Source organism: Vanessa tameamea, chromosome 21 (genome assembly GCF_037043105.1).
Source record: "Vanessa tameamea isolate UH-Manoa-2023 chromosome 21, ilVanTame1 primary haplotype, whole genome shotgun sequence".
Lineage (NCBI taxonomy): Eukaryota > Metazoa > Arthropoda > Insecta > Lepidoptera > Nymphalidae > Vanessa > Vanessa tameamea.
In genome coordinates this window covers 6,809,608-6,835,026 of record NC_087329.1, presented here as the reverse complement: position 1 = coordinate 6,835,026, position 25,419 = coordinate 6,809,608, and the positions used below count along the sequence as shown (strand labels likewise).

Genomic DNA, 25,419 nt, shown 5'->3' with positions numbered 1-25,419 from the left:
CATATTCGGTTCAGTGATTTGGCCCTGAAAGTGTAACAGACAGAGTTACTTTCGCATTTATAATATTATCAGCAATTACCCCAACGATGACACGACTACCCTCACAACTGCTTATAAAAAGAACAGGTAGACCGCCGAGCGCCCACTTAGATCCGGGCCTCCGTCGCGTACACATCGGTCGTATTTCTTTATTACATTAGCGTTAGACTAATTTCTGCTTCTGGTTTCTAAAAATATTATATTACATATAAAATGAATAGATATATATATATGTTACTGTAAAAGCTCGAACTACTGTAAATCTTACCTAAGATTTACCGATTATCAATGGTTAAATGTCCATAAAACTTTGGGATTCGAACTTTTACCATCATTCGCTTGGTAAATCTTAGGATTTACATGTTAGGTTAGGTTAGGTTGGTATGGTAGAATGGTAAAAGTCCGAAAAAGTCGTCTCCTTATAATAAATAAGTAATAAATACTTACATTTACCAACTCATGTCGGTAAATCTTAGGTTTTACTGGAAAATCTTAAGATTTACCTTAGTTCGAGCTTTTACAGTAACATATATATATATGTCGGAGGCGCAGGATGCCGAACAGTTGGGTTCGGGGATTGATCCGACATAGGAAGACTATGTAGGCGTGAAATGGAGATATTCACAAAATAAAACGTATTTAATATCGTCTAATCACTGTATTAATTGATTCAATAATCATACACCACAAAAATATCAAAAGATTACAATAATTCATCTCGATTAAGAGCAAAAGCAACCATAGCATTCGAGTCGCTTGTCAAAACATAACGGCTCGCGTTGCCATGACACAACTCCATTCGGGGTGACCCGCTCTTAAAAGTAAGTCAGCCATCAAACATTATTGCCTACTCGATTCCTTAATTATCCAAATCAACAACCAAAGTAACCGCGCCCCGTTATATATATATTCATGCCTAAACGACTGAATTGTTTAACAAGGTTACTTTTTTCTTTGATGAGGATAAAAGGCACACCGATTCTTAAAGCAATTTCATCAAATGGATTCCACACGGCCGAAGCCTTGCGTTCAGCTAGTATAACAATATAATAACACCCCCCCCCCCACACTCCCACACTCTTGTATCTTAAATAAGAAATGTATCAAGAAAATTAATATACATAATAAAAATACTAACACGTGAAAATATTTTATGAGTTTTATGTAGAGTTAATACAAATATTATCCTGTGAAGTAGATATTTTTGTACACTCACTAGAAGGTACTAGCCATATATATCCTGGTCCCAACCTTGTGTCTATATATTGTTAAATAAAGTTGTTTTTTTTTGTTTTTATGTCATAGGTTGGCGGACGAGCATATAGGTCACCTGATGGTAAGTGGTCGCCACCGCTCATAGACAATGGCGCTGTAAGAAATATTAACCATTCCTTATATCACCAATGTGCCTGTAGTTACACTTGCTCACTCACCCTTCAAACTGGAACACAACAGTTCTGAGTACTGTTGTAGGGCGGTAGAATATCTGATGAGTGGGTGGTACCTACCCAGACGGATTTGCACAAAGCCTTACCACCAAGAACAGAAAAAGTATTTTTTATTTTAACAATAAATTGTACTGATTTGAAGGACGAGTGAGCCATTGTAATAACAGGCACTAGGAACATAACACATGGGTTACCAAAATTGGTGGCACATTGGCGATAAAAAAGATGGTTAATATTTCTTACAATGCCAATATCTACGGGCAGTTGTGATGACAACCACAATTGTTGGCCCAACTGCTAACCAACTTCTTAAATTAAAAAAGCATTGTACTCCTAAAATCTTTAACTTAAATTAATTAAAGCCACGACGAAGGATGGTTAATGTATAAATGGAACCAAACAACGTGGACCTTTCGAGTTGCGGTCCCGTATGTTGACATGAAGTAACTCTATCTAATTTTCAACCAGACGAGGTTCGACTCTCAAGGGACGTACTTTGATCGTACCCGCATATATCTATATATTATGTATTTGATTCTGAAAACAATGTTTGCCGTATTTGATTCGCGTAGGATATTTAAACATCTAAATATATTATTCACGTTGTTGAAACTACAGTTTAATTAAGTACTATTATAGTTTACAAGAAAGAGTCTTATTTATTTATAAACTAGCGATCCGCCCCGACTTCGAACAGGTGCGATTTATTTATAAAGAAAATTACAAGTGTCTTAGTGATTTATTAAAAAGAAATTAAATATTATGTACCTATATTTATTTTACAATATTAATAATTTATTAGATCATAAAGTACTAGCTGAAACTGCGGATTTACCCGCGCGTAGTTTATAAAACTTAACCTATATCACAGAATCCGTCAGCCCCCATTTTAACCATTCGAGGAATGATTTATAAAAGTAGATATGCCATTCACCGGGACTCAAACTATCTCCATATAAAATTTCATATAAGAGAAGAAGAGATAAAAGACAAGAGTTACTTTAGCATTTATAATATTAGTGTAAATGTCATAAAGGAGAAATTCGAAAGTATTGTGAATCATAAAACGAAAGTCGTCCGAGGCCGAATTATAACCACCGATGTCAAGTATTATTGTTATAGTTTTCCCGTATATAGTGTTACCATTTAGGATCGAAATATATTTTGCTACACGTAACTTCGAAAGGGTTATCTTTGAACATTCATTCGAATGTAATACCGTAAAAAACATTTTTCAACAATATTAAATTCCCAATTTAACTAACATATTTATCTGAATGAGGAACAGTAATGAATCTGAGAAAACGGGCTTGCATATATCCTATAGTTTTTTTGCTAATTTCAAGTAAATAAAAATAGTTGAATGAGTGTACACTAAAAGACAGACACATTCTATTGCAAACTTTTCTGTGGGCCTTTTAAAGACCTAGAACTTTCTAAAACATTCTTTGAATGTATCTCCTTCGTTAGCGTTAGTCAGGTAAACGTACAAAAACAGTTTTTTTAATAATCCGTCATAGCCCCTTTGCAAAAAACATTAAACCATATGCAAAACATTAAAACGTCCTTCACATTAATTCCCGTAATATGAGCCATTTCTTTTATACTAGATTATATAAAACGCAACTAGGTAGGAATTCCATCATATCCAGATTATCATTGGTATACATCACCATCAGTATTAAAGTAAAACATTTAGACATATGCCACGATAGTCGACCTCAAATCAATCGAAAAATAAAGAATTTCATTTGTGCTCAATTCTAATCATATGGTTTATCTTATTAATTATTTATTATATAATAGTTTAAAAAATGTATTGTATTTCTTGTTTTTAATTATTATGCTTATGTTTAATTCATATTTTCAATAATTACATTGTGTAATATAATGCATGATGAGACTACCTGTAAGTAGTAGAACTTTTGCCTTGATAATTTCGAAATGTAATTTTTTATTTTGGATGTAATATTGTATCTACTGTTGGTTGTCCTAATAAAATAAAACGTTCTCATTTATAGCCTTTCTATTGATGAGAACCTTATCAAACTCCGTTAGGTAGTGTAGAAACAGTGTGTACGCAAATACATGTTTTTTTATGTTAGAGGTGGCATACGAGCAGGAGGCTCACCTGATGGAAAGTGACTACCACCGCCCATGGACATCTGCAACACCGGGGGGCTTGCAGGTGCGTTGCCGGCCTTTCAGGAAAGAGATGTTCATCCTTTTCTCCTACATTATGAACCTATAAAACAACAACCAAGAGGACCTGATATTTTAGATTTAGAATAAAGAATGCTTTCCGAAGTACGGAAGTAACCATAATTTCCAAACCTCGACTTGCTACTCAGAATTTTGGACATAATACCCAGAATATAACTATTTTCTGACCTGACCAGGGTCCCATATTCTCGAGATCTGAAGCAATATAAGCAGAAAATAGTTATATACTGGGTAATTATATCCACAATATAATTATTTTCTGACCTGATCAGGGTCCCATATTCTCGGGATCTGAAGCAATATAAGCAGAAAATAGTTAGAATATAACTATTTTCTGATCTGACCAGGGTCCGGGCCCAGATTCTCGGGATCTGAAGCAGTATATACGAAACCCACGACGTAGTTCAGTAGTACCTGATTACTTAAGCTCCACTTCTTAAAAACATCATTAGCGGTTCCTGTCACGCCTGAGAAATAATTTACATGTATTTAACATTAGTGAAATTGCCTTAGTTAAAGTACTGTAAGTGCGAATTATAAGTCGCCTTAATTCCACATTGTACTGTTACTGAATTACTTTGAATAAGTATATTTTATTTCAGTTATTTCAGTTTTAATTTTTTATTTCACATATAGTATTATTGTTATGATAATCTGCCAACCATGTGAATTTATCTACCTACCTAAGAGGAAGGTAGTGGAATAAACTATAAAACCTCTTTCTTCAAAAGTAAAGAAGGCCTTACCCAGCAATGGAACTGGCATTTCCTTTAATTACTTTTATGTATTACTATTTAAAGATATGCACGTGGCGGCACTCGCGTTTAACGTTGAAAACCCTATGTTGTTGCGTGATTTTGTACAATTCTTAGATAATTTGCAAGGAAAAAAGACATAGCCAGCACTTCCTACCCTCCAATAATTTGTCAAGGATTGAGATGGCCCAGTGGTTAGAAGGCGTGCATCTTAACCGATGATTGCGGGTTCAAGCCCAGGGAACCACCACTGCATTTTCATGTGCTATGTGTTAATTTGTGTTTATAATTCATCTCGTGCTCGACGGTGAAGGAAAACATCGTGAGAAAACCTGCATGTTTCTAATTTCAACGAAAATCTGCCACATGTGTATCCACCAACCCGAATTGGATCAGCATGGTGGAACGTTATCCAAACCTTCTCCACAAAAGGAGAGGAGGCCTTAGTTAATATAATTCAACTATCCATTACGCTACTCCTTAACTTAAACTTGAACGTATGGTAGATTGTAAATTATTTATTTAAATAACAATTACTTAAGTACGAAAATAATGAGTTACTTTTTAGTATCGTTAAAAATATAAATTGAATTTTGCATTTAAAACAGTGAGCCAAACCGCGCGACAGGTGGTACTTTCTAATTATCGCAAAACGGTCCGAACTCATTTCCATACATTAAAATTAATTATTAAACGACGAAATTTGATTTTAGATGACACTAGAGAATTTCGAACGTTTTACCTTCAACATAAAATTATACGTAGAATTATTCAGATAAAGGAATTTGCATTCTTTATAAATTATCATTTTAATACTAAATGTTATATGCTAAATGTATAAGCTGTAAGGGTTATTATTGGTTAAATTTTTGATTTCACTTAGGTTATTTTGTCATGGAATTTTAAGTTGCAAGTCGGTCTCTCGTTCAGAGACTGCATTTCTTGTGTCCGCATCATAACGATATGAATCGAATTCTTCTCGCATATTATAACAATTTATAGTAAAATATATTCTACTAGGTTCCTACCGCGTATGAGGGGAGTGGGGTCGGGGCGGAGTGTATGCAAAATTCCATGATGATGAGTTGAGTAGCAAACACATGAAAGCGTAACAAATAAAAAATCTCACTTTGATGATATGACGTATTTTCGTGTGAAGAAAGTCAGTGTGTATTTGTTTATGCTTCTCGTGTCTATGGTCGAGCATGACCGATGGATAAATGAAGTGCCGATAGCAAAATATCAAATCTTGGAAGGGATTAATTACCTACCGGTTCTCGATATAATCTACATCCGAACCGGTATCTTTACATTTAAAACGATTCTGTAAAATGACGATTCAAAAGCGCTTCTAAAAGATGAAATAATCATATTTTGATTGAATGATCGATAAAATTAGGATCCGTAAACGGACAAAAGTTTCCTTTTACTATGTAGTTTATTAACACAATCACAAGATACAATAATTACTTTAAGTAATATAGAACATTAAATAAAAGCCGACTTTTAAAATTTTGCTAGCATAAGAATTATTAAGATGGAGAATTAGCGATATGGCCCAGTGGTTAGACGCGTGTATCTTCACCGATGATTGTGGGTTCAAACCCAGGCAAGCACCACTGCACACCACCACCTATTTTGCGTTTATGATTCATCTCGTACTCGGCATTAAAGGAAAACATCGTGAGTAAACCTGCATAATATGTCTAATTTCATTGAAGTTCTGCCACATTTGTATCCACCAACCCGCATTGGAGCAGCGAGGTTTTTATGGCATTGGTTGGCGGACGAGCATATGGGCCACCTGAGGGTAAGTGGTCAACACCGCCCATAGACAAAGGCGCTGTAAGAAATATTAATAATTCCTTACATCACCAATGCGCCACCAACCTTGGGAACTAAGATGTTATGTCCCTTGTGCCTGTGATTACACTGGCTCACTCACCCTTGTAACCGGGACACAACAATACAGAGTACTGTTATTTGGCGATAGAATATCTGATGTGTGGGTTGTACCTACCCAGGCGGGCTTGCACAAAGCCCTACCACCAAGTAAAGGTGGAATCAGCACCAAACCTTATCCTCAAAGGAAGAGGAGGCTTTAGGCCAAAAGTGGAAAATTTACAGTTTGTTACTACTACTAATAATTAACATTAGGACCTTAATTATATACAAATAAAAATTAAACATAGAATTATACATGAAATGACCGCGTGAAATGGTTTCGATCCTGTCAGCAGTGGAAGCGATACGGCAAGCTGTTATACTTTTAATGAAGCTTTTTGGACTACTACTCCAAGGTCTTAGCTTTTCAACTGTAAACGGGACAAATTGTAATAAGAGACGAATATTTGTATATATGTATATATATATATATATATATATACATATATTATATATATAATAATTAAGTATTATTTATCTTCAAATAAACATTTGTCATTGTCCAATACATATGAAACTAAAACGCGAACACTTTGGAGTGATACTGAATCCGACGAATTTAATTTTTAATATTAAATGATTTTAATTTATTTTGTAATTTATTAATTTTTAACTCATTAACACCTAACTCATTGGTCAAATTTAATGTCAAGCGCATTCCTGAAAAAGGTCATTGTAAATTATAGTTTTGCTGTTTCGAAGACCTTTTTCTACTTTTACTCGAACTGATTTATTCTTAAAAGCCATTACTTTTTCTCGAACATTCTACAAATATTGATAAATACAAGCATCTTTGACGATAAGTCTCTTACTTGACAGATGATTTATCCCCAAAATGAATAATTCAAACGATATTGATTATTTACTGTATACTTGACTGTATTTATTCTATCATTATGAACAATCCGTAGACTTACTTATACTTTACTCCAACCATAAGAGGAGAAAAGCCAAATGAACAACATTTGGCAGCAAATCGACGCGATATTATTCATGATAGAGCTACATTGGTAACTGTATTTACTATGGATATGCGAAAAAATGGCACTTTTTGAACGTCAACGAAAATGTTATGGGAATTTTGGAAGTAAAATTAAATTGGAAATAAGTAGTTAAGTATAATAATGTTGTATTATCAATAAAGGTATATTAATCATAAACTCTTAGTAGCACAATATAGCTGAGTTATTAGCAAATCGCATGAAATACGAAAATCTAAGGTTTGTTTGTCTTTTTTCCTACTTCCATTGGAATAGGTTATACGTATGATCATCCATTGATGAATCGTACGTATCTAATCTAGCTCAAAGTAAGTCTGTAATTTTAAATGTATTTCCTGATTGTATTCTGTATGTGTGCCTATGAATAAATAAATGAATAAAATAGGTGCACTCTTCCTTTTTTTTAATTCGGTTAAGAGCTACTAAAACACCAGTCCGAAACACAACCGAAAGACATGTTTATTTACAGCAAACGATGTTCAGCAAAACCGCTAAACTTTTAAATGTCCAAAAAATATTCTAGGAAAAGATATTCAGAGATAACCGGGCTTTAAAACTGCCTGACCGAATCACGAAGAGTATTTTTTAGCTACACTAGTTATTTATAAATGCCGTACGTCGTACCGATTTCCATTAAATGTCCGGAAACGATTTATGTAGTCAAAGACACATTTGTACTTAAAAATCTATACTAATATTATGAAGAAGTAAGTTTCGTTTATTTGTATATCCCTACGAATAATTTCTAGAACTAATGTTCAAATTCTAAAAATTTTCACTGGTAGAAAGCTTCGTTATACCTGTGTGCTATGGGTATAAATTTTCTCTACATAATATTATTTTCTTTATTAATAAAATGCTCCCGAGCGAATCCACGGTAGGTCGCTAGTTCAACAGAATAAAATTGTGATAAAAATCACCAATATTTTATATTTAAATTTTGATTGATAGATTCGGTAGAAGAGTTAACATATTTTTTAAAAATAAAAACAAAAAAAATGGAGGATAGTTTTCAGTATTAATGTTTTTATGTTTTTTTTTTTTTATTTCATAACTAACTACATAATTTTTGAAAGCCCGAACAGATTTGGATGTATAATATGGTATTGGTATACAAACCTTTTTTTTTGTAAGAAATAATAACCATGATGGGATAGTTTATGCCTATAGTTACAATGTCACTAACACCGATACTCTGTATTGCTCTTTGGTGGTAGAACACCTGATCCAAGTCCTCCCTTTTTTAAGCAATATTTCTTTCAATTCCTTTAAATTACATTTGTTTGTCACCAAAGTTTTACACCTCTTACTACGTCACATTAAATTTTCATCGAACCATGTCTTTTTCTCAGCAAAACTTTTACTCTTTGTCGTGATTGTACGACCCACGTCACGATAAGATACGGGTCCAAAATGAAAACACACGGTTACTTAAGGAACAGTTGCTTATCAAAATGAAATAAATATTACATAAGCCGTTATGGCCCAGTGGATAGAAGACGTGAATCTTAACCGATGGTTCCGAGTCCAGGCAAGCATTGCCTAATTTATTTTTATAATTAATCTCGTGTTCAGTGAAGGAAAACATCGTAAGACAACCTACATGTGGCGAATAAAAATATGCCACATGTATATACCTATCCAACCTGTATGGAAGCAGAATGAGCTTAGCTCAGCTGTGGGATACTTATAGGCTGTTACTTTAGAAATATATAAAAATATAATATACTAATTTGAAATATATATTTCGGTGTATAAAAGTTTATAATAGTTTCATTAGTCATAAGATATCTGTTCCGGGCTCAGTCTGTTTAGGTTTTTCTGTTTGGAATTTTATTTGGGACTGTCCTGTTAGTCTTAGTAAACGACTAGAAAATGTATGTATTTGATTAGTCCATACGCCTGCGTATACTCGAATGTTAAGTCGAAGTTAGGTCTCTGTAATGAATTCGAAAGCCCAATTCCTGAGGAAGATTACAGCCAATTACGGCCCTCAGCCGTGGAACACAAATGCTTAACGCGATCGAAACCGCGCGGCGCATCTAGTAACTTATGAAATAGTAAATAAAATACAAAATAATAAAAATATTAATTTATTACAATAAGTCTATTATCCAAGGTCGGTGTGATCGGTGTAACTTTCCTTATATAGTTTTCTAAGACATCGCTGTCTTTGCCAATTGAAGCCATGTTCTTTCCATATTTACTTAACATCTGGAATAAATAATTATATTTTATATATTTAATCATTTAATCTCAAGTTGACGACTTATTAGATACAAATTAAATTGATTACTTGACATTTTTTTATCCTTTATTGTATTGTGAATGTAAGCGGGCTGTTAAATTGGTCACTTAATGGTAACACTTACCACTGACCATAGACATTAAAAATAATCACCATTCCTTACACCGCTAATGCGCCACCTACCATGGCAATCGAGATGAAGGAACCTTGTGTCTGTAACCGGTACTGTAAACCGGAACACAATAATACCAAGTATTTCTGCTTGGTGGTAGATTATATGATGAGTGATACCTACCACGGGCTTGTACATTGCCCTACCACCAAGTTTCGCTTCCTTAATCATTTAAATCAATAGTAATTATCTTACTTAAAATATCTTAAAGACAACTAATCTCAATATAGCATAAAATGTTTACTAGAGTCAAACATACCATTACGAAACCCTCGATATTATAAATATTACTATTAAAAGTTGACAATTATGTAGTTTTTGAGAAAATATGACTAGAAATTTTATGGATTGTTAACCCTTATTGTTGGAAACTGTCGAACTGTTCGAAGACTTCGCATACGAATACAATCTATTCTATTTGATGTGTCTTAATAATGAAAGCCTACAAAACCACTTGAAAATTTGCAAAATTAAAGAGTTAGCAATTATGAACTAAATTATATAAAAATAATCCCAACGATATTTTCCTTTTTTATAATATATAATTGTATTTTTAAGTGTTGAAAAAGAGTAACTACTTAGTTTCTTGCCGGTTCTTCTCGGTAGAATGTACATTCCGAACCCGTGGTAGCTTTGCTTAATATAGTTTGTTAAATGACGATTCAAAAGTGCTTTCAAAAGCCTACTTGAATAAAGTATATTTTGATTGATTGATTGATTTCTGCTTTTTAAAAACGAACTAAGCAAAAAACGCATGAAATCTACTTGCACTTGGTCGGGTTTGGACCTGCTCTCGATTAAAATTCACGTATTATGAGCCTCTACTCGTCTTTGTATAACTGATCACGAATCATATTGCTGTGATACTTTTCAATTATACTTACACCAAAACCGTTTCCGCCTTTACTAATAAAACTCATTGTTGTTACTTGATATTCCATTTCTGGTTCTAAAGGCACGTAATCTTCACCTTCTTTAACTAATACTTCAACAGTTAACTCGTTCGTCAAATTTAGTTTTAAGCGCATTCCTGAAAAAATGATAATAAATTTCACTTCACCATTTGTTGTTTCAAACATAGCTTTTTCTAGTTTTCTTAACGCTGATTTATTCCTTAAAAGTCATTACTTATTCACGGAAATTCGACAAATTAATATTAATAAATACAAGTATATTTTTCTTCTCTCCGAAACAAATAATTCAAACGATAAAGCGTTTAATAACGTTTACTTTTTATAAATAATTGTATATTAGGTATTTACGTATCAATTATTATCTATTTCATTAAAAAGACAAATCACTAATTTAAAAAAAGATACACATATTTTTTGAACTTATAATAAAATAATATGTTTATTTCAACGGCAGGACAAGTCAATAGTTGACTGATATATAAACTTTAGTTGTAAATATTCCATAGTATTTGCTTATAGTTCTGCTATATTATATGTTTAATTTATAACTCAATTACTGACGAACATAAACTACAGTCTTTCTTGCCGCTTCTTCTAAATATAATTTACATTCTGAACCGGTGGTGGCTTTATGTTTGATATAATTCTGTAATATGACGATTCAAAAGTCTTCCAAAGTTTCGATAAAAATATCGACATGTTTTCACGAATCCCTAATTAAATGTCATTTCAATCAAGGTCAATTATGTTTATTTTTCTTGTACTACTCCTGCCATTGAAATTAACTTCATCTATTAAAATTTTATACCCGAGTACTTACCCGAAACTTGAGGCATCCACGGTCCTTGAAAGGGCTTAGCGATCCAGGACGTGCTCATGCAATTTTTAAAGGCATCGATCAAATATTTTCCGAGCAAAGAAAATGTAACGACGGTGTTTGTAAACGGTAATGCATTTATAACTTCGCCTCTTGTTATTTCTGAATTCATAGAATTTTGTTATTTTAAAATATTCAGTTCAATAATTGGCTAATAGAAAGACATCTATATACATTGGAGAGTATATTCATTTCATTCTATGTTTATCAAATTTTTACATGTTTTTATAGTAAGTATATGATTTCAGTTGTAATTACCTCCTTTTGGAATTGATCCACGAATCATATTACGCAATACGAATGATACGTGGGTTAGGTTTGAGACTTTCAATTCCTTTGTCTGAAATATATTAATTTACAATTTTTATAATAAATGTTAATATTAAATGAATAAGACATATTTCATTGCTGATTAAATGTATCTCAATCTTTTATACATCTCACGGTATTCTTTTGGTGATTTATTTTGACTTTTGGGTAGATGTTTTTTTTTTTATACGATATTTAGACGGACGGACAAATGGGTAACCTGATGGTAACTGGTCACTACTGCCCATAGACACTGGTGCTGTGTCAAATATTAACCATTCCATTTCTATTTCAATTTTCGGGGGAGGACTGTTTATCCTTAACAAAGGTTATTTAATTAGCCTAGATAGGATAGCCAGTACTTGATCTATGTTTCGTTTGATGACTATATTATTACACACTGAAACTTATTGTCCTAGATCAACCGTGTAATTGTTTATGAGTTTTGTGGAATAAGTATTATTATTCCTTAAATCGCCAATTCGCCGCTCACCTTGGGAACTTATATCCCTTAACTCCCTAAACCGGAAAATAACAATACTAAGTATTACTGTTTGGTGATAGAATAAGAGATGAAGGGATCTTACCTACCCAGACATGCTTGCACGAAACCCTACAATAAAAAGAGCCAAGATAGCCCAGTGGTTAGAACGCGTGCAAGTGGTTGAAACGCAGGCAGGCACCACTGAATTTCCATGTGCTTAATTTGTGTTTATAATTCATCTCGTGCACCGTCGAGGTGAAGGAAAACATCGTGATGAAACCTGCATGTGCCTAATTTCAACGAAATTCTGCCACATGTGTATTCCACCAACCCGCATTGGAACTGCGGGGTGGAATATGCTCCCAAACCAGAGAGAGAGAGAGAGGAGGCCTTAGCCCAACAGTGGGAAATTTACAGGCTGCTTATGTTATATACATTACTAAATGTACTGTACGTATTTGGTTTACAGATCAGTCACAAAACGGAACGGACCAGTGTAATTCCAATGATTGACGGTATGATAACGTCGTAAGAGATGGTATTTACTTATTAGAGTAACAATATCTATGAGCAAAGATAACAACTCAGGCGGTTCATGGTCTCCTCTTCCTTCCTTCCTATATTAAGCGAAGATACAGTTTCTACACCCCTCCCCATTTTTTTAATTACCCATGTCCTGAATTTTTTGATTATCCAAAATTGTGCACAAAAAATAGCTATTAAAAAAATCCTTAATAAAATCAAACTTACCGAATACAAAAATGCATCCGCGAAAAAATCGCCGATAGCACACTCCTTCGATCCACAGTCGTCAGTAAGAAATTCATCATCAACGAAACCAACTACTTCGTTCACGATTTCATGAAGATCATCAGTATAGGGTTGGAGTAGAGCTTTTATATCAGGGTCTAGATTTTAATAGTAAATTATCAAAAAACAAAAGAAATATTATTATGTATATCATTAAGAGTTTATAAAATGCCGATTTTTATAAAAAAATCGGTTCAGTGGTTTGACTGTGAAAGATCAATGGACAGACAGACGTTATTTCGTTATAATACTTGAAACGGCGTAATTAATATTTAAAATAATATTGTATTTCATCAACTAATTAAACACGCAACAAACCTTCTGGAATGGATCTGTTGAGAAACACCGGTTCACCCTCGAAATCCTTCAAGTGGCCCTCCTTATCAAAATAAACTGTCAGGTTACCCAAATACTTTGTAAAACATGCCGCTGTCACAATCAAAACCTGATATAAAATTAATAATGTATTAATATACGAATTAATAGTAATAATAAGAAATCAAATTCCGGGAATCGATTATTAAATGAGTTAAAATTATCAAACGGAAAATATGAGCCAATGAGCAATTCACGACACGTTATCGACGAGAAAATATCAGTTTTGAGTATAATCTTACTTGATGACGAGGATTTGATTCAGTCCGCACAAGTACAGGGTATGGTCCAGAAATATATTCATTGCTCGGTGACTTCCCGTTCCATAAAAGACTATGTGAGTGACCTCCTACAATTATGTCAATGTTCTCTCCAACCGTCGATGCTATTTGCCTGTTAATATAAATACATCTTTACTTAAAAAAAAACACTTCTAATTAAAAATAATACTAACGAAATATATTCTACGAGACGATTACGTTGATATTTTGACGCTAATAGGCCGATCCAGAACAAACCATCCATAAAACCAATTTCAATCAAACTCATTCGTCTGGTATGTTGTTATTGTTTGAACAACCTGTATCTAACATTAAACCTTTTGCTTTCAATATAGTAATTTATTTTCGAATCGTTACATTATACGTAATGAACAGAATCGGAGCAAAATCCATAAATTCGTTTGACTGAAAATGCACTGAATCTTTATAAGACTATGTTAAGCGGATATTGGAAAATCCAACAGATTTATTCCACAGATAATAAAGTTATCTATGTATATTACTAGTATTCCAACAAAAGAATCTTATGCACCGTAGTCAGCGATTTGACAGGTTTATTAGAAAATATGGGAGCTAGCTACTTTCTTTGCATTTAAATCGCTTGCTAGTCACACGCATGAAATACATCGCTGTAGTTAAATAGCACAATGTAAAATAAAACTAAATTATTTATATATAATCAAATTGCCGACAATTTAATTTTAGTATCAATAATTTGCATGTCAAATTCTCATAATATCTAAACTATGACTTACTTGTCAATATTTAGTCCACAGTGAGATAACAGAATTATAATATTTACTCCTTGATCTTTTAGTATCTTAGCTTCTTTTTGTGCTGTTTTTATTGGATCTAAAAAGATAACATTTTCAGCATTCGAAGATGTCTGAAAATTGCAAAATTACTTATATAGTCATTGACTTAGTTTAAGTTTTCTCTCTTGTATATATTTTGTACCTTAGTTTCTGATGTTATTAAACCGAATATTCCTATTTTTCTTCCATTTCTTTCTAATATTATATGCGGTTTATATAAACCGTCCAATGCTGGTTCAAGGCTTGTATCAATGTTGGCCACGACGACTGGTGCTTGGAGTGCCGCAAGGTACGGTGCTAAGCCCGCTATTCCATCATCGAATTCGTGATTGCCAATCGTCTAAACAAATTTATAATTGTTACTTTTACCCTTATCTTTTAACAAATACTGAGTTAAGTTTTATAATAAATAACCAAAAAATTGATTATTAAAGAACGTGAAAAGACGGTATACCTGTGTTAACGCACACACTTGACGAAGAAAAAGATTTCAATATTTTTTTGATAATCTAAAAAACGTGATAACTCAAAAATGGTTCACTTTTGCATGCATGCGTATGGGGGTTAAAATTGACGCAAATAATCACCCCTATCACCTCCTAACGGGAATACGTCGAATTATCAATAACTATGTATAATTATTATCAAGACAAACGATCTACGCGCATCCATTAGTGCATCTTAATGTAGTTGACTAGTACCTACTTATATCTTATGTACATTTGTATGTAAATATAATTTATTTTATCTTAAATGATCGCTCCAAAGTGTTAATGGTAAATATTATCAGAATACAAATGTATTATCTGTCAAAGTTTATTTATTTAAATAAATAATAAATGTGCTTGTCAAATATTAAATATATTTGTATGCCGCTATTCTTTGTTGATATATTTATTAACCGTAATTTGTTAACAACCCAATGTCCTTATCAAAGAAATTAATTGATTTAATATTGTTTTAATTGACGGTAAAAACCTGAAAAAATATCTCTCTGATTTCAAGGCCTACTTTGTATTTACCAATTCTTTAGCCGATAAGGAAAACATCATAAGGAAAAAGTTTTGAAATAATAATAAGTAGCAATGCCATCAATGCTCTGCAATCAACCCGCGAATGTTAACACTGATCTTAATTTTTTTTTAAGTATTCTCATTGTGTCAATGATAACAATTTATCATATAAAAATGTATTAGTTGAATTATGCACAATTATGCGTAACATTTAACATTTACATGTTGGGTGTGTGCGTGGGTGCGTGTACGTGTGTGTGTGTGTGTGTCTCTGTGTGTGTGTGTGTGTGTGTGTCTGTGTGTGTGTGTGTGTGTGTGTGTGTCTGTGTGTGTGTGTGTGTGTGTGTGTGTGTATGTGTATTTCCTAAATGTTTAATAATATATAAACGACGAAATATACAACAAACGAATGTAAATACACGTATATTTCTAGATAATTTAAACAAAAAATCTTGAAACAATCTTCCAAATGGCAATTAACAATGATTCAATTTGATTTGGTTTACTCACGTGTGCATCATTTGGCAATAAGTTTATGAATCTTTGCGTTATATTCCATTTCAACAACGTATACCAATAGGTTCCTTGAAAAGTGTCGCCAGCATTCAACAACAGGGCGTCAGGTTTCTCCTTGAGCAGTGTTTTGATTTCATGGTACAAGCGAGCGTAGCCTCCTAAGCAAGATGTATCGTTCGATATGCATACTGGGTAAGATACTGTCGTTTCCTCGAATCTGAAATATATATTTTTTTTATAAATTTCATAAAATGTAACAGCCTGAACTTTTCAATTAGGCGTAGATGATCATATGCAAAACTATGACGTATAGGGATGGGCCTAATTTTATTAAAAACATCAGGTGGTTTCTCTTAAATTTTAAAAAGGGTTAAATTCATATAAATATACGAATCACAATCAAAATATATACGAAGTAAGCTTTTACAAGCACTATTGCGTCGTGATTATACACATCTGTATTAAACGTGAAGATACCACCGGTTCGTAGGTAGATTCTAGCGTCTTCTTTTCTCTTTTCCAACATTAAAAAAAAAACAAAGTTAAATACAATGATAAATATCCTGGCTGAAAGTCAACAAGCTCCACGTCTTTTTATCGTCTATATAAACTCGTGTTGAATAATATGCCTTATTTATTGATGTTTTTTTAACAAACGATTTGATTTTATTAATCAGCAAAGTTGAATAAGAACAATTAAGATTATCAATGTAGTCCAAATAAGACTACGAATACATGATCTTTTTTTTTAGTCCAAATAATACTCTGATAGTAAACAAAATTGTCTCGTGTTGTTTTAGCTTAGATTAAACCGGTTAGAACTAGTTTTATAGAGCGGTTACCCTTTTGTATATATGACCTTGATACACTTCAATTTTATTACATAGGCATGATATACAAGTGTTCCGAGACTAAACAAAACTAGAGGAATAAGATACTTTAGAGAAACCCATAAGGACGATACACATAAATATATGTATATAGGTATATATGACTTTATGAATATAACCGTTATAAAAACCCTGTCCGGCGCTGAACGCCCGCTAACCGAGTTTTCCCTGGACGGTTATCAATATTTTTTTCGTTGTAATATTATTTAAACCACAGTAAAAATATATATATAGTATATTTTTTACGAGAGTTTCATTCAACAGTTTGCAGTTATATTTCTTTAGGCACGTTATGGGAAATGAAAGGAGTAAATTTTAATGATGCGCGTGCACAGCGTGACATGAAAACTACGCGTGACGTCACTCCATACAGACTTTACACTCAAATCGAATTACTCTTTATTGGAGTACAAAATAAACACATACTTTAAGGAAGACGCACAAGAGGCGGCCTTATCGCTAAAACAGCGATCTCTTCCAGGCAACATTAAGATAGAGGAAAGGAAACAGAGATAAAAAGAGATAGGGGTGTACATAGCAGAGATAAACATAGTATATAAATACATTACAGTGAAATAATAATATATTTTAAATAAAATGTACAGTACTTGATATATAGGTACACATGCATACGTACGTACGTAATAAGATATAATTTATATATAAAATTAAATTCTCGCAAAACATACAGCATTAAAGTTGTTTCAAGATGGTTTTAAATGAAACAAGTGATTGTGCACGTTCTACTTCAACAGGAGTGTTCCACAGACGAACAACCCGAACAGTAAAGGAACTAGTATTGTATGAAGTCGTATGATGACCTTATCTGATTTTACAAGGTTTATTAAATAAATAATAATAAATATTGGACAACACCACATACATTACTCTGATCCCGATGTAAGTAGCTGAAGCACTTGTGTTATGGATAATCAGAAGTAACGACGGTACAATAAACACAGACCCAAGACAACATAGAAAACTGATGAACTTTTTCTACATCGACTCGGAGTGGCGTACCCATGAAAACCGGTGTGCACACTACTCGACCACGGAGGTCGTCGTAAGGTCGTATTTTATTATAAATTTAAATTGTGTTAACTTTTTCGTGTGTGATTGTTATATTAGTATTATTGTGTGTTGTAATTAATAAAAATAATAAAAAAATATATATTTTTTTTTATCAGATTTTTGGTAACGCGAGACGCGTATCCTGATTATTCATTTTGTATTGTATGCTTTGTTTATTTATGACTCCGTTCCATACTTATTTACTTTTAAATTCACCTATAGCGTGAGTGGGCCAATCTTGGAAATGAATTTTGAACCAATTCTAACAAATTGGTTAAACCGAGCAGAAACGTTTAATGATAATAGAGTACAATCTGATTTATAACAAGATTTTTTATTGACATCATTCCTCTCGCTTATCTGCAATCTGTGGAGGGATTTCGTGAAAAGGGACGGAAGTGTGTAACAGGAATCAGGATAAAAAGCGCTACTTGATTTGACAAAAGCGCGTACGCGGTGCCAATGTTGGTCGTCAGATGGTACCAACTCATTTTGCGAGACATGTATTAATGTTGCTTATTATCAAGGTAAGTAATCAGACGTTACACATCATGTACGACTGTAAGGCTTGATATTTTTTAAAATATCATATAGACAGGTAAACTGGCAAGGAGTAAGGAGTCTTCCCATAAAGAGTTTTATTTTAATAAATATTCATCATTCTACATGTCACCAACCTCAGGAACCAAGATGTTATGTCACGTGTATCTGAAGTAACACTGGCTCACTCACAATTCAAACCGCAATACAACAATACTAATTATTACTGTTTGGTGGTAAAATATTTAATAAGTGGGTGGTTGGTACCACAGAGTAAATTAAACGTATTAGTAAGTTCATCGTGAGAAATACTGCAAGGCGCCGTTAGTAGACATTTTTTATGAGATCAAAATAATTCATTCAAACGTAGTCTAATAAATTTTACATAGTTAGAAATTATTATTAATCTTTACGCATATATATAATATTATAAATACGAAAGTAACTACGTCTATCTATCACGGGCAAACCACAGAAACGAATGTTATTAAATTTGGTTTGATCGATTGAACCATAATGAAGGACATAGCATTCATTATAATACCTAATAACAACCAATACCTGAAACGCGAGCAAAACCACGCATAACAACCAGTACTTCATTACCATGTTTTTACTTGATTTATAATATCGCACTACTATTTTAATACCATACATATATATAAGAATCAAACAGAAAGATCGTACAATATGATTTGAAGCGACGAGTACGTCGTATAATTAACTTAACAGGTATTTTGCATTTTGCAGAGTATAAACATTATATATGCTATCTTATATTCAAAACTCTCTGCGTCAAAAGTTCTGGTAAATATTACTCGATTTTTACATCAGTATTAGCTTATTATATTTTATTAATATACCAATTGTTGCGTGAAATCATTAAAATAGTCTATGCCGCTCAGATAACTTGCAATCAAATGAAATTACATATGATGTTATAATATGATTAAAGTTACAAGAAGCATACTAGGAGGAAAATATAATTTTAAATTACTATACAAAAATGAATAATCTAACCAGAGTCAGTGTAACATTTGTAACCATTTTTTTTCTCGCTGGAAAAACGCGCTACGCGCTTCCCCCACGTGATGGAAAGTGGGGGGGGACTCCCCGGAGCCCTGGACACCGAGTGCGTCCAGGTACGCCGGGTTTACCCCCTAAAAAACCAGCGGCACCCTCTCCGTCTTTCGGCGGGCGCCACGGGGTCGCTTGCGCATGCTACCGTGACGCCGTGACGTCCACATTTGTAACCATATTTTAACCTACGGACTTTTTTCTTATGCAAAATGCGTAAACTATTTTTCATATACCAAACACAAAGTACTTCTAGTTATCCCTGCGACTCGGCATAGCAGACTACATGTATTTTAAATTGCTTGACGATCGTCTCAGTAGTAGGGCTATGTGCGAGCACGTCTGGGTAGTTTATTATACCCGTTTGTTACCTAGTCATCAGATATTCTACCGATTTTAAGGGTTAGTGAGTTCGTGTAACTGTAGTACAAGGGATATTACATTTTAGCTCCCAAGGTTAGAGGCATATTGGTTCGGTGTAAGAGAATGGTTATTTTTCTCACAGCGCCACCGCTGTGGGCATTGTGGACCACTGACCATCACGTGACCTGTTTGCACGTCCAATGTGCAAACCTATAACAAAAAAAATCATAATATACTTAACCGCATATACATTCCACAGAAGGCGACAGACTTGAATGATAATTTTTTTTTGTTTTATAACTTCGTTCGAGTATGCTCTTAAAGAATTTTGGTACATATAAAATTCATTTAACATCTAAACGACTATTATAAATGCGAAAGTAACTTTATCTGTTACGTTGCCTCGGCTAAGCCACTGAACCGAATTTGATGAAATTTGTTATGAACCTATTTTGAACCCCAAGTTAGAACAAAACCTACGACCCCCAACACGTGGACGGAGCCATAAAGAATTAGTTTTATACTTATAAGTTTTTATTGATAAAAACGAATATTCAAATTTAATTGCAACGCGGTTAGTGCTTCGCAGGCAAATCTAACCAACGTAAACTATCAATATAAATATTTTTATTTACGTGAGAGTCCTTATTCTATGAACGGAAGATAAATTGTCATTCAGGCCGCTAATTGAACAGCACCGTTTAATTAAGTGGCTAGGCGTTTAATTGGATGGCTGATTAAGCTATTTGCCTGCGACATCTACATAATGTCTCCTTAGACCGTATACATTAAATGCTTTAATTGTTTCTCCTTCTTATTATTTTTAAAATTGCTATATTTTTATGTTTAAATTTTGCCGGTGACGGTAGCTAGTATATAATTACAGCACCATACAAAAACTAATAAAAATATGAGGAAATAGAAAAATAATAATTACAAAGAAGGTCTTATTGGTAAAACAGCAACAATTTCCAAACAATCTTATTATGAAATCTTTATTGATAGCTTTAATTACTTGCTTGTTAGTTATTATAAATACACAAAAGTGCCAAGGTTGTTTCTCTACAAGTACGTCCCTTCCCGAGGTTAAGCCACGTGGCTGATTCTCATGGCATGGCCGGAAACTAGCGGGGACACGCGTTAAAGTTAATCAAATTAAGTACGCACTTTCAGTTATAGTTAGAGCCTGATCGCTTTTAAACCTGAATATCAAGAAAATAGCGCACAAATTTCCCGATGTTGCAAATGTCACTTTCCATCAGAGGTCCATACTGCTCGTCTGCCAAATTAATCATAAAAAACAAAGAAATCAACAAACTCACTATTTTTAGCCAAGAAATGATTGTAGAATATATAGCGTATTAATGCCAGGGAGAGTCCGATCTCGTGGCTGAGGTGATAGAAGTTTGTGCAAACGCTTTTGGATTATAATATCCCCCGCAGTAGACTACACTGTGATTGGTCACTATACCCAAAATGCATTTCCGACACAAAAAACACATAACAAAATTAACAATTTAGTAGTCAATTAACAGCTAGTAAATGGTCACTGCTGGGCTTAGGGTTCTTCTTTTAAGGAGAAGATTGGACAACATTGGGCAACGTCACATACATTACTCTGATCCCAATGTAAGTAGATAAGCACTTGTGTTATGAAAAATCAGATGTAACGACGTTACCACAAACACCCAGACCCAAGACAACAAAGAAAACTAATGAACTTTGTTTTACACCGACTCGACCGGGAATCAAACCCTGGACCTCAGAGTGGCGTACCCATGAAAACCGTTATATACACTACTCGACCACGGAGGTCCAGTAGTCGAGTTAATTCCAATACGCAGCTCCACACATACGAGTTTTTGGATACACATGTGGCAAATTTCATTAAAATTAGACACATGCAAGGCTTCCTGATGATGTTTTCCTTCACTCGAGCACGAGACGAATTACAGACACAAACTAAGTACATCGAATTACATTGGTGCATGCCTGAGTTTGAATCGTCAATTATATGCATGATACACACTTTCTAAGCACTGGCCCGTCTCAGTTCTTAATGAATTATTAATAAGTTAATTATCTACTTAAACATAAGTGATCTTAGCTTGATCTTTCAAAGTTTTGATCCGTAATATATGTATATTTAAAATTGACGCAGACTAAGTCAAAGATTATCAAAAATATAAATAATTTTATGATACGCAAAAGATAACTATTGTAGGTCAAAATGTAACTCTTAAGATTAACTCATACTGCCTCTATCTAATTGCGAATGATATCCCAGATTATGTACGGAATGAAATTGCCGTTTATATAACTTTAACGGTATAAGAAATCAAGATTTCCGAATATAGTTATAGATGTCGCTTTGGACTGAACACGCTTTTCTAGTCCAAGTTTCTTCATTTCATTCTAGACAAAAAAAAAAAAAAACTAATATTGTAATCGATGTCCTGTCAATTGATGTTTATGTTTTTGTTTTAAAGATATGTTAATGGAGGAGTGTAGTGTTTAGTTTTTTATGAATGTATAATGTAAACCCGTAGTGGTGTATCACACTGTACAAGAATTTGTCTCCTTCTTTTACTCAATTTGTGGATACGCCGATGGTTTTTCGAAAATCTATAAATAAATAAATATTCCGTTTCATTAGTAAATTAATTTACGAAACTAAGGCAAAAAATTGCGCCAGTTATATTCCGCTAAGGTTTCTTTGCATTGACTAAAGTCTGATTATTTTTAAAAGCATCAAATGGCGATAACTATGGGACACGTTACGTAAGTGTTATGTCCCTTGTGCTATTCCTTAAGCTGGAGTAAAGCAGGATAAAGTACATCATTTGCAAGACGTAATAGATTTTCGGAATTTTCGGTAGTGAAAAATAAATTATGAAATTTAAATTTAAATATGTGGAGAACTATACTTAAATATTTTGATTTTGAGTCACAAAAGCAGATTATTAATTTATTATATTGAAATAATTAAAAGTCGTAATTTTTAGTCTGTATATCACGTGACCTAAAACACGAGCCGCCATTGGTGTGTCGTCAGATGGGCAAAAACTTTTATATTCATCTGGCACTTTGATAAACAACTTTTGCGGAGTTTTAATGCTAGTCTTTGCACATGCACTCAACGATTGTTATTTTAATTAATTATTATCCCAAAAAACACAAATTATTTATATAACTGTTAACTTTTCATGTGCAAATGAAACGCAATAAAACGAAAATGTGCCAGTCGTGTATACACAACTGTTGTTTTTCAGTGTGATGTCACCAAAAAGTCTGACATCGTTTTCGCGAGAATAAAAAAAATTTTAAAATTTCATTTAATTTTATGGCAAGAAAACGTGCTTATTTCGTCGAAGTAGGTATATGATTTTATGGCTTTTTATTAGGAAAATCAACATTTTGTAGTCGTTTTTCAAACATAGTAGAATACCGTAATTCCCGAAGTCACTATATACCATAGTGTAATGAAACTTGGAACGCTTATAGGTCAGTTTATAAAACAAATTTATAATCTGAGCCAGATATTTTTATTTACACACTCGACAATACACAATATTATTGTTACTTTTTGTCATATTGGAAGGCGGACTCGAAAATGAGCCACTCTATAGTAAGTGGTCAACTAATTCCTTTTATCACCAATGCCACTAACTTTGGCAACTAAGATGTTATCTGTCTGTAGTTATTGGCATACTCACCCTTCAAACTGGAATATAACAATACCAAATATTTCTGTTTGGCGGTAGAATATGAGATGAGTGGACGATACTTACAAAACGGGCTTGCACAAAGCCCAAAGCCAGTTTGATGACCTACAAATCCTGGGTCTCCCAAATAAAGGTTATTTGGTTTTTCTGGCAAGCAAATATCAATGGCAGCTCGGAAATAACAAGTTAAAAAAGAATAGATACAAACTCTCGCGCCTCAAAAAGCATTTAGAGACGTTGTTTATGCTCCTGATCTTAAGTGTTTGCCGAGGGAATCATAAGAGGAACGCAAGCACTCCTGTGTTTCCACACATACATGCCCTTCAATATCTCTTGCGCTGTGCAAAATGCCCCAGCCAGGGGTGTCGGTCGGTCCAACATTAATCCCAGCCGATGTACTGAAGAAGGCGGTGGGACCCGACTGGATGCAAAAGACGGATAATCGGAAGCTTTGGTGCACTTTGGGAGAGACCTATGCCCAGCAGTGGATTGTAATTGTCTAATTAAGCTGATGATTATGACATTGAATGCCGTTAAGGATGGCTGTGGCCGAATTAGATCAGGAGGACGTCGTTATTATATAAATATTTTATTTCTATTTTGTACGAAACAACTATCTATATTAATATTATAAATTCGTAAGTCATTCTGTCTGTTAAGAAAATTTCACGAAATTACGTATCAAGGAAGTTTCACCCCAAAGAAGGAAGGGAAGAAGTTGACATCTAGTTGTTTATATAAAATATTCTATCATATCACTATATGCAATTGCTATTAAATTAAGGACATTATATTTATATACTTAAAAATATGTGTATTATAAAACATATTTTATTATTATTATAATTCTGATTAATTATAAATAACACACTTTTAAAAATCCTCGTAAAACAATTTCACGAATTAATTTTATTAATTTTAATAAAGGAACGAACCCATGACTGATAGCGAATTAACTGTTACAATCAACATTACATTATTTTTCTCACCTTGCATGAAAATCATTATAATGAACAATGTCCAATTTAAACAGATCTCTTTTAAACACACCACAATTAACAAAGTCACTTATAAATAACAAAAACGATATAAAAAATAAACGTAACATTATGATATTTAATAACGAAATACGCGAAATACAACTTCTAGCACATCACTATCGATTTCCGAATAGTAAAACCATATCGACGTCAGTTTAGTATAGTCGACACTTAAATACTACTAAGTATACACGGAGTCAAACGAGTGCTGTGTAAAGATTATTTCCACAAGTATGTTGTAGTTGAGTGTTAGTTGAATTCTGTTATGAACTCTATGCTGTTGTAATAAGATTGATAAATTCAACACGTAATTTTGATATGGACATTGAAATCGTTACGAAAACACGGGTTACGAAATTATACCACGTCGTCAGCTGATGGGAATTTAGTGCAATTATCAGTTCATTGTAACTTAATACGTTAAGTATGTACGTTATGTTGCGTACGATGAATTGTTTAAAGGATGAAAATATTTTTTGAAGTCAATCA

General features: G+C 33.4%; 1 protein-coding gene across 1 annotated transcript; it reads right to left on the bottom strand.

Moving 5' to 3' along the window:
* Positions 1-9,487: 9,487 nt before the first annotated feature.
* LOC113395661 (apyrase-like) lies at positions 9,488-25,125 on the bottom strand. The gene is made up of 11 exons (XM_026633318.2): positions 24,880-25,125; positions 16,219-16,441; positions 14,838-15,035; positions 14,636-14,766; positions 13,842-13,992; positions 13,543-13,669; positions 13,165-13,322; positions 11,880-11,961; positions 11,565-11,723; positions 10,715-10,860; positions 9,488-9,624 (listed from the first exon to the last, which is right to left on the bottom strand). Exons 1-11 carry the CDS (start codon positions 24,996-24,998, stop codon positions 9,499-9,501), a joined length of 1,620 nt encoding a protein of 539 aa, XP_026489103.2. The 5' UTR covers positions 24,999-25,125; the 3' UTR covers positions 9,488-9,498.
* Positions 25,126-25,419: the final 294 nt, after the last annotated feature.

What these genes read in the sequence shown, in the direction of transcription:
- LOC113395661 (XM_026633318.2), bottom strand. Translation starts at nt 24,998, where the DNA reads ATGTTACGTTTATTTTTTATATCGTTTTTGTTATTTATAAGTGACTTT. An exon ending in TATTGCCAAATGATGCACAC is followed by an intron (nt 15,036 to 16,218) that starts GTGAGTAAACCA and finishes AAATTTGTTTAG; the next exon opens with ACGATTGGCAATCACGAATT. An exon ending in CGGATGCATTTTTGTATTCG is followed by an intron (nt 11,962 to 13,164) that starts GTAAGTTTGATT and finishes AATATATTTCAG; the next exon opens with ACAAAGGAATTGAAAGTCTC.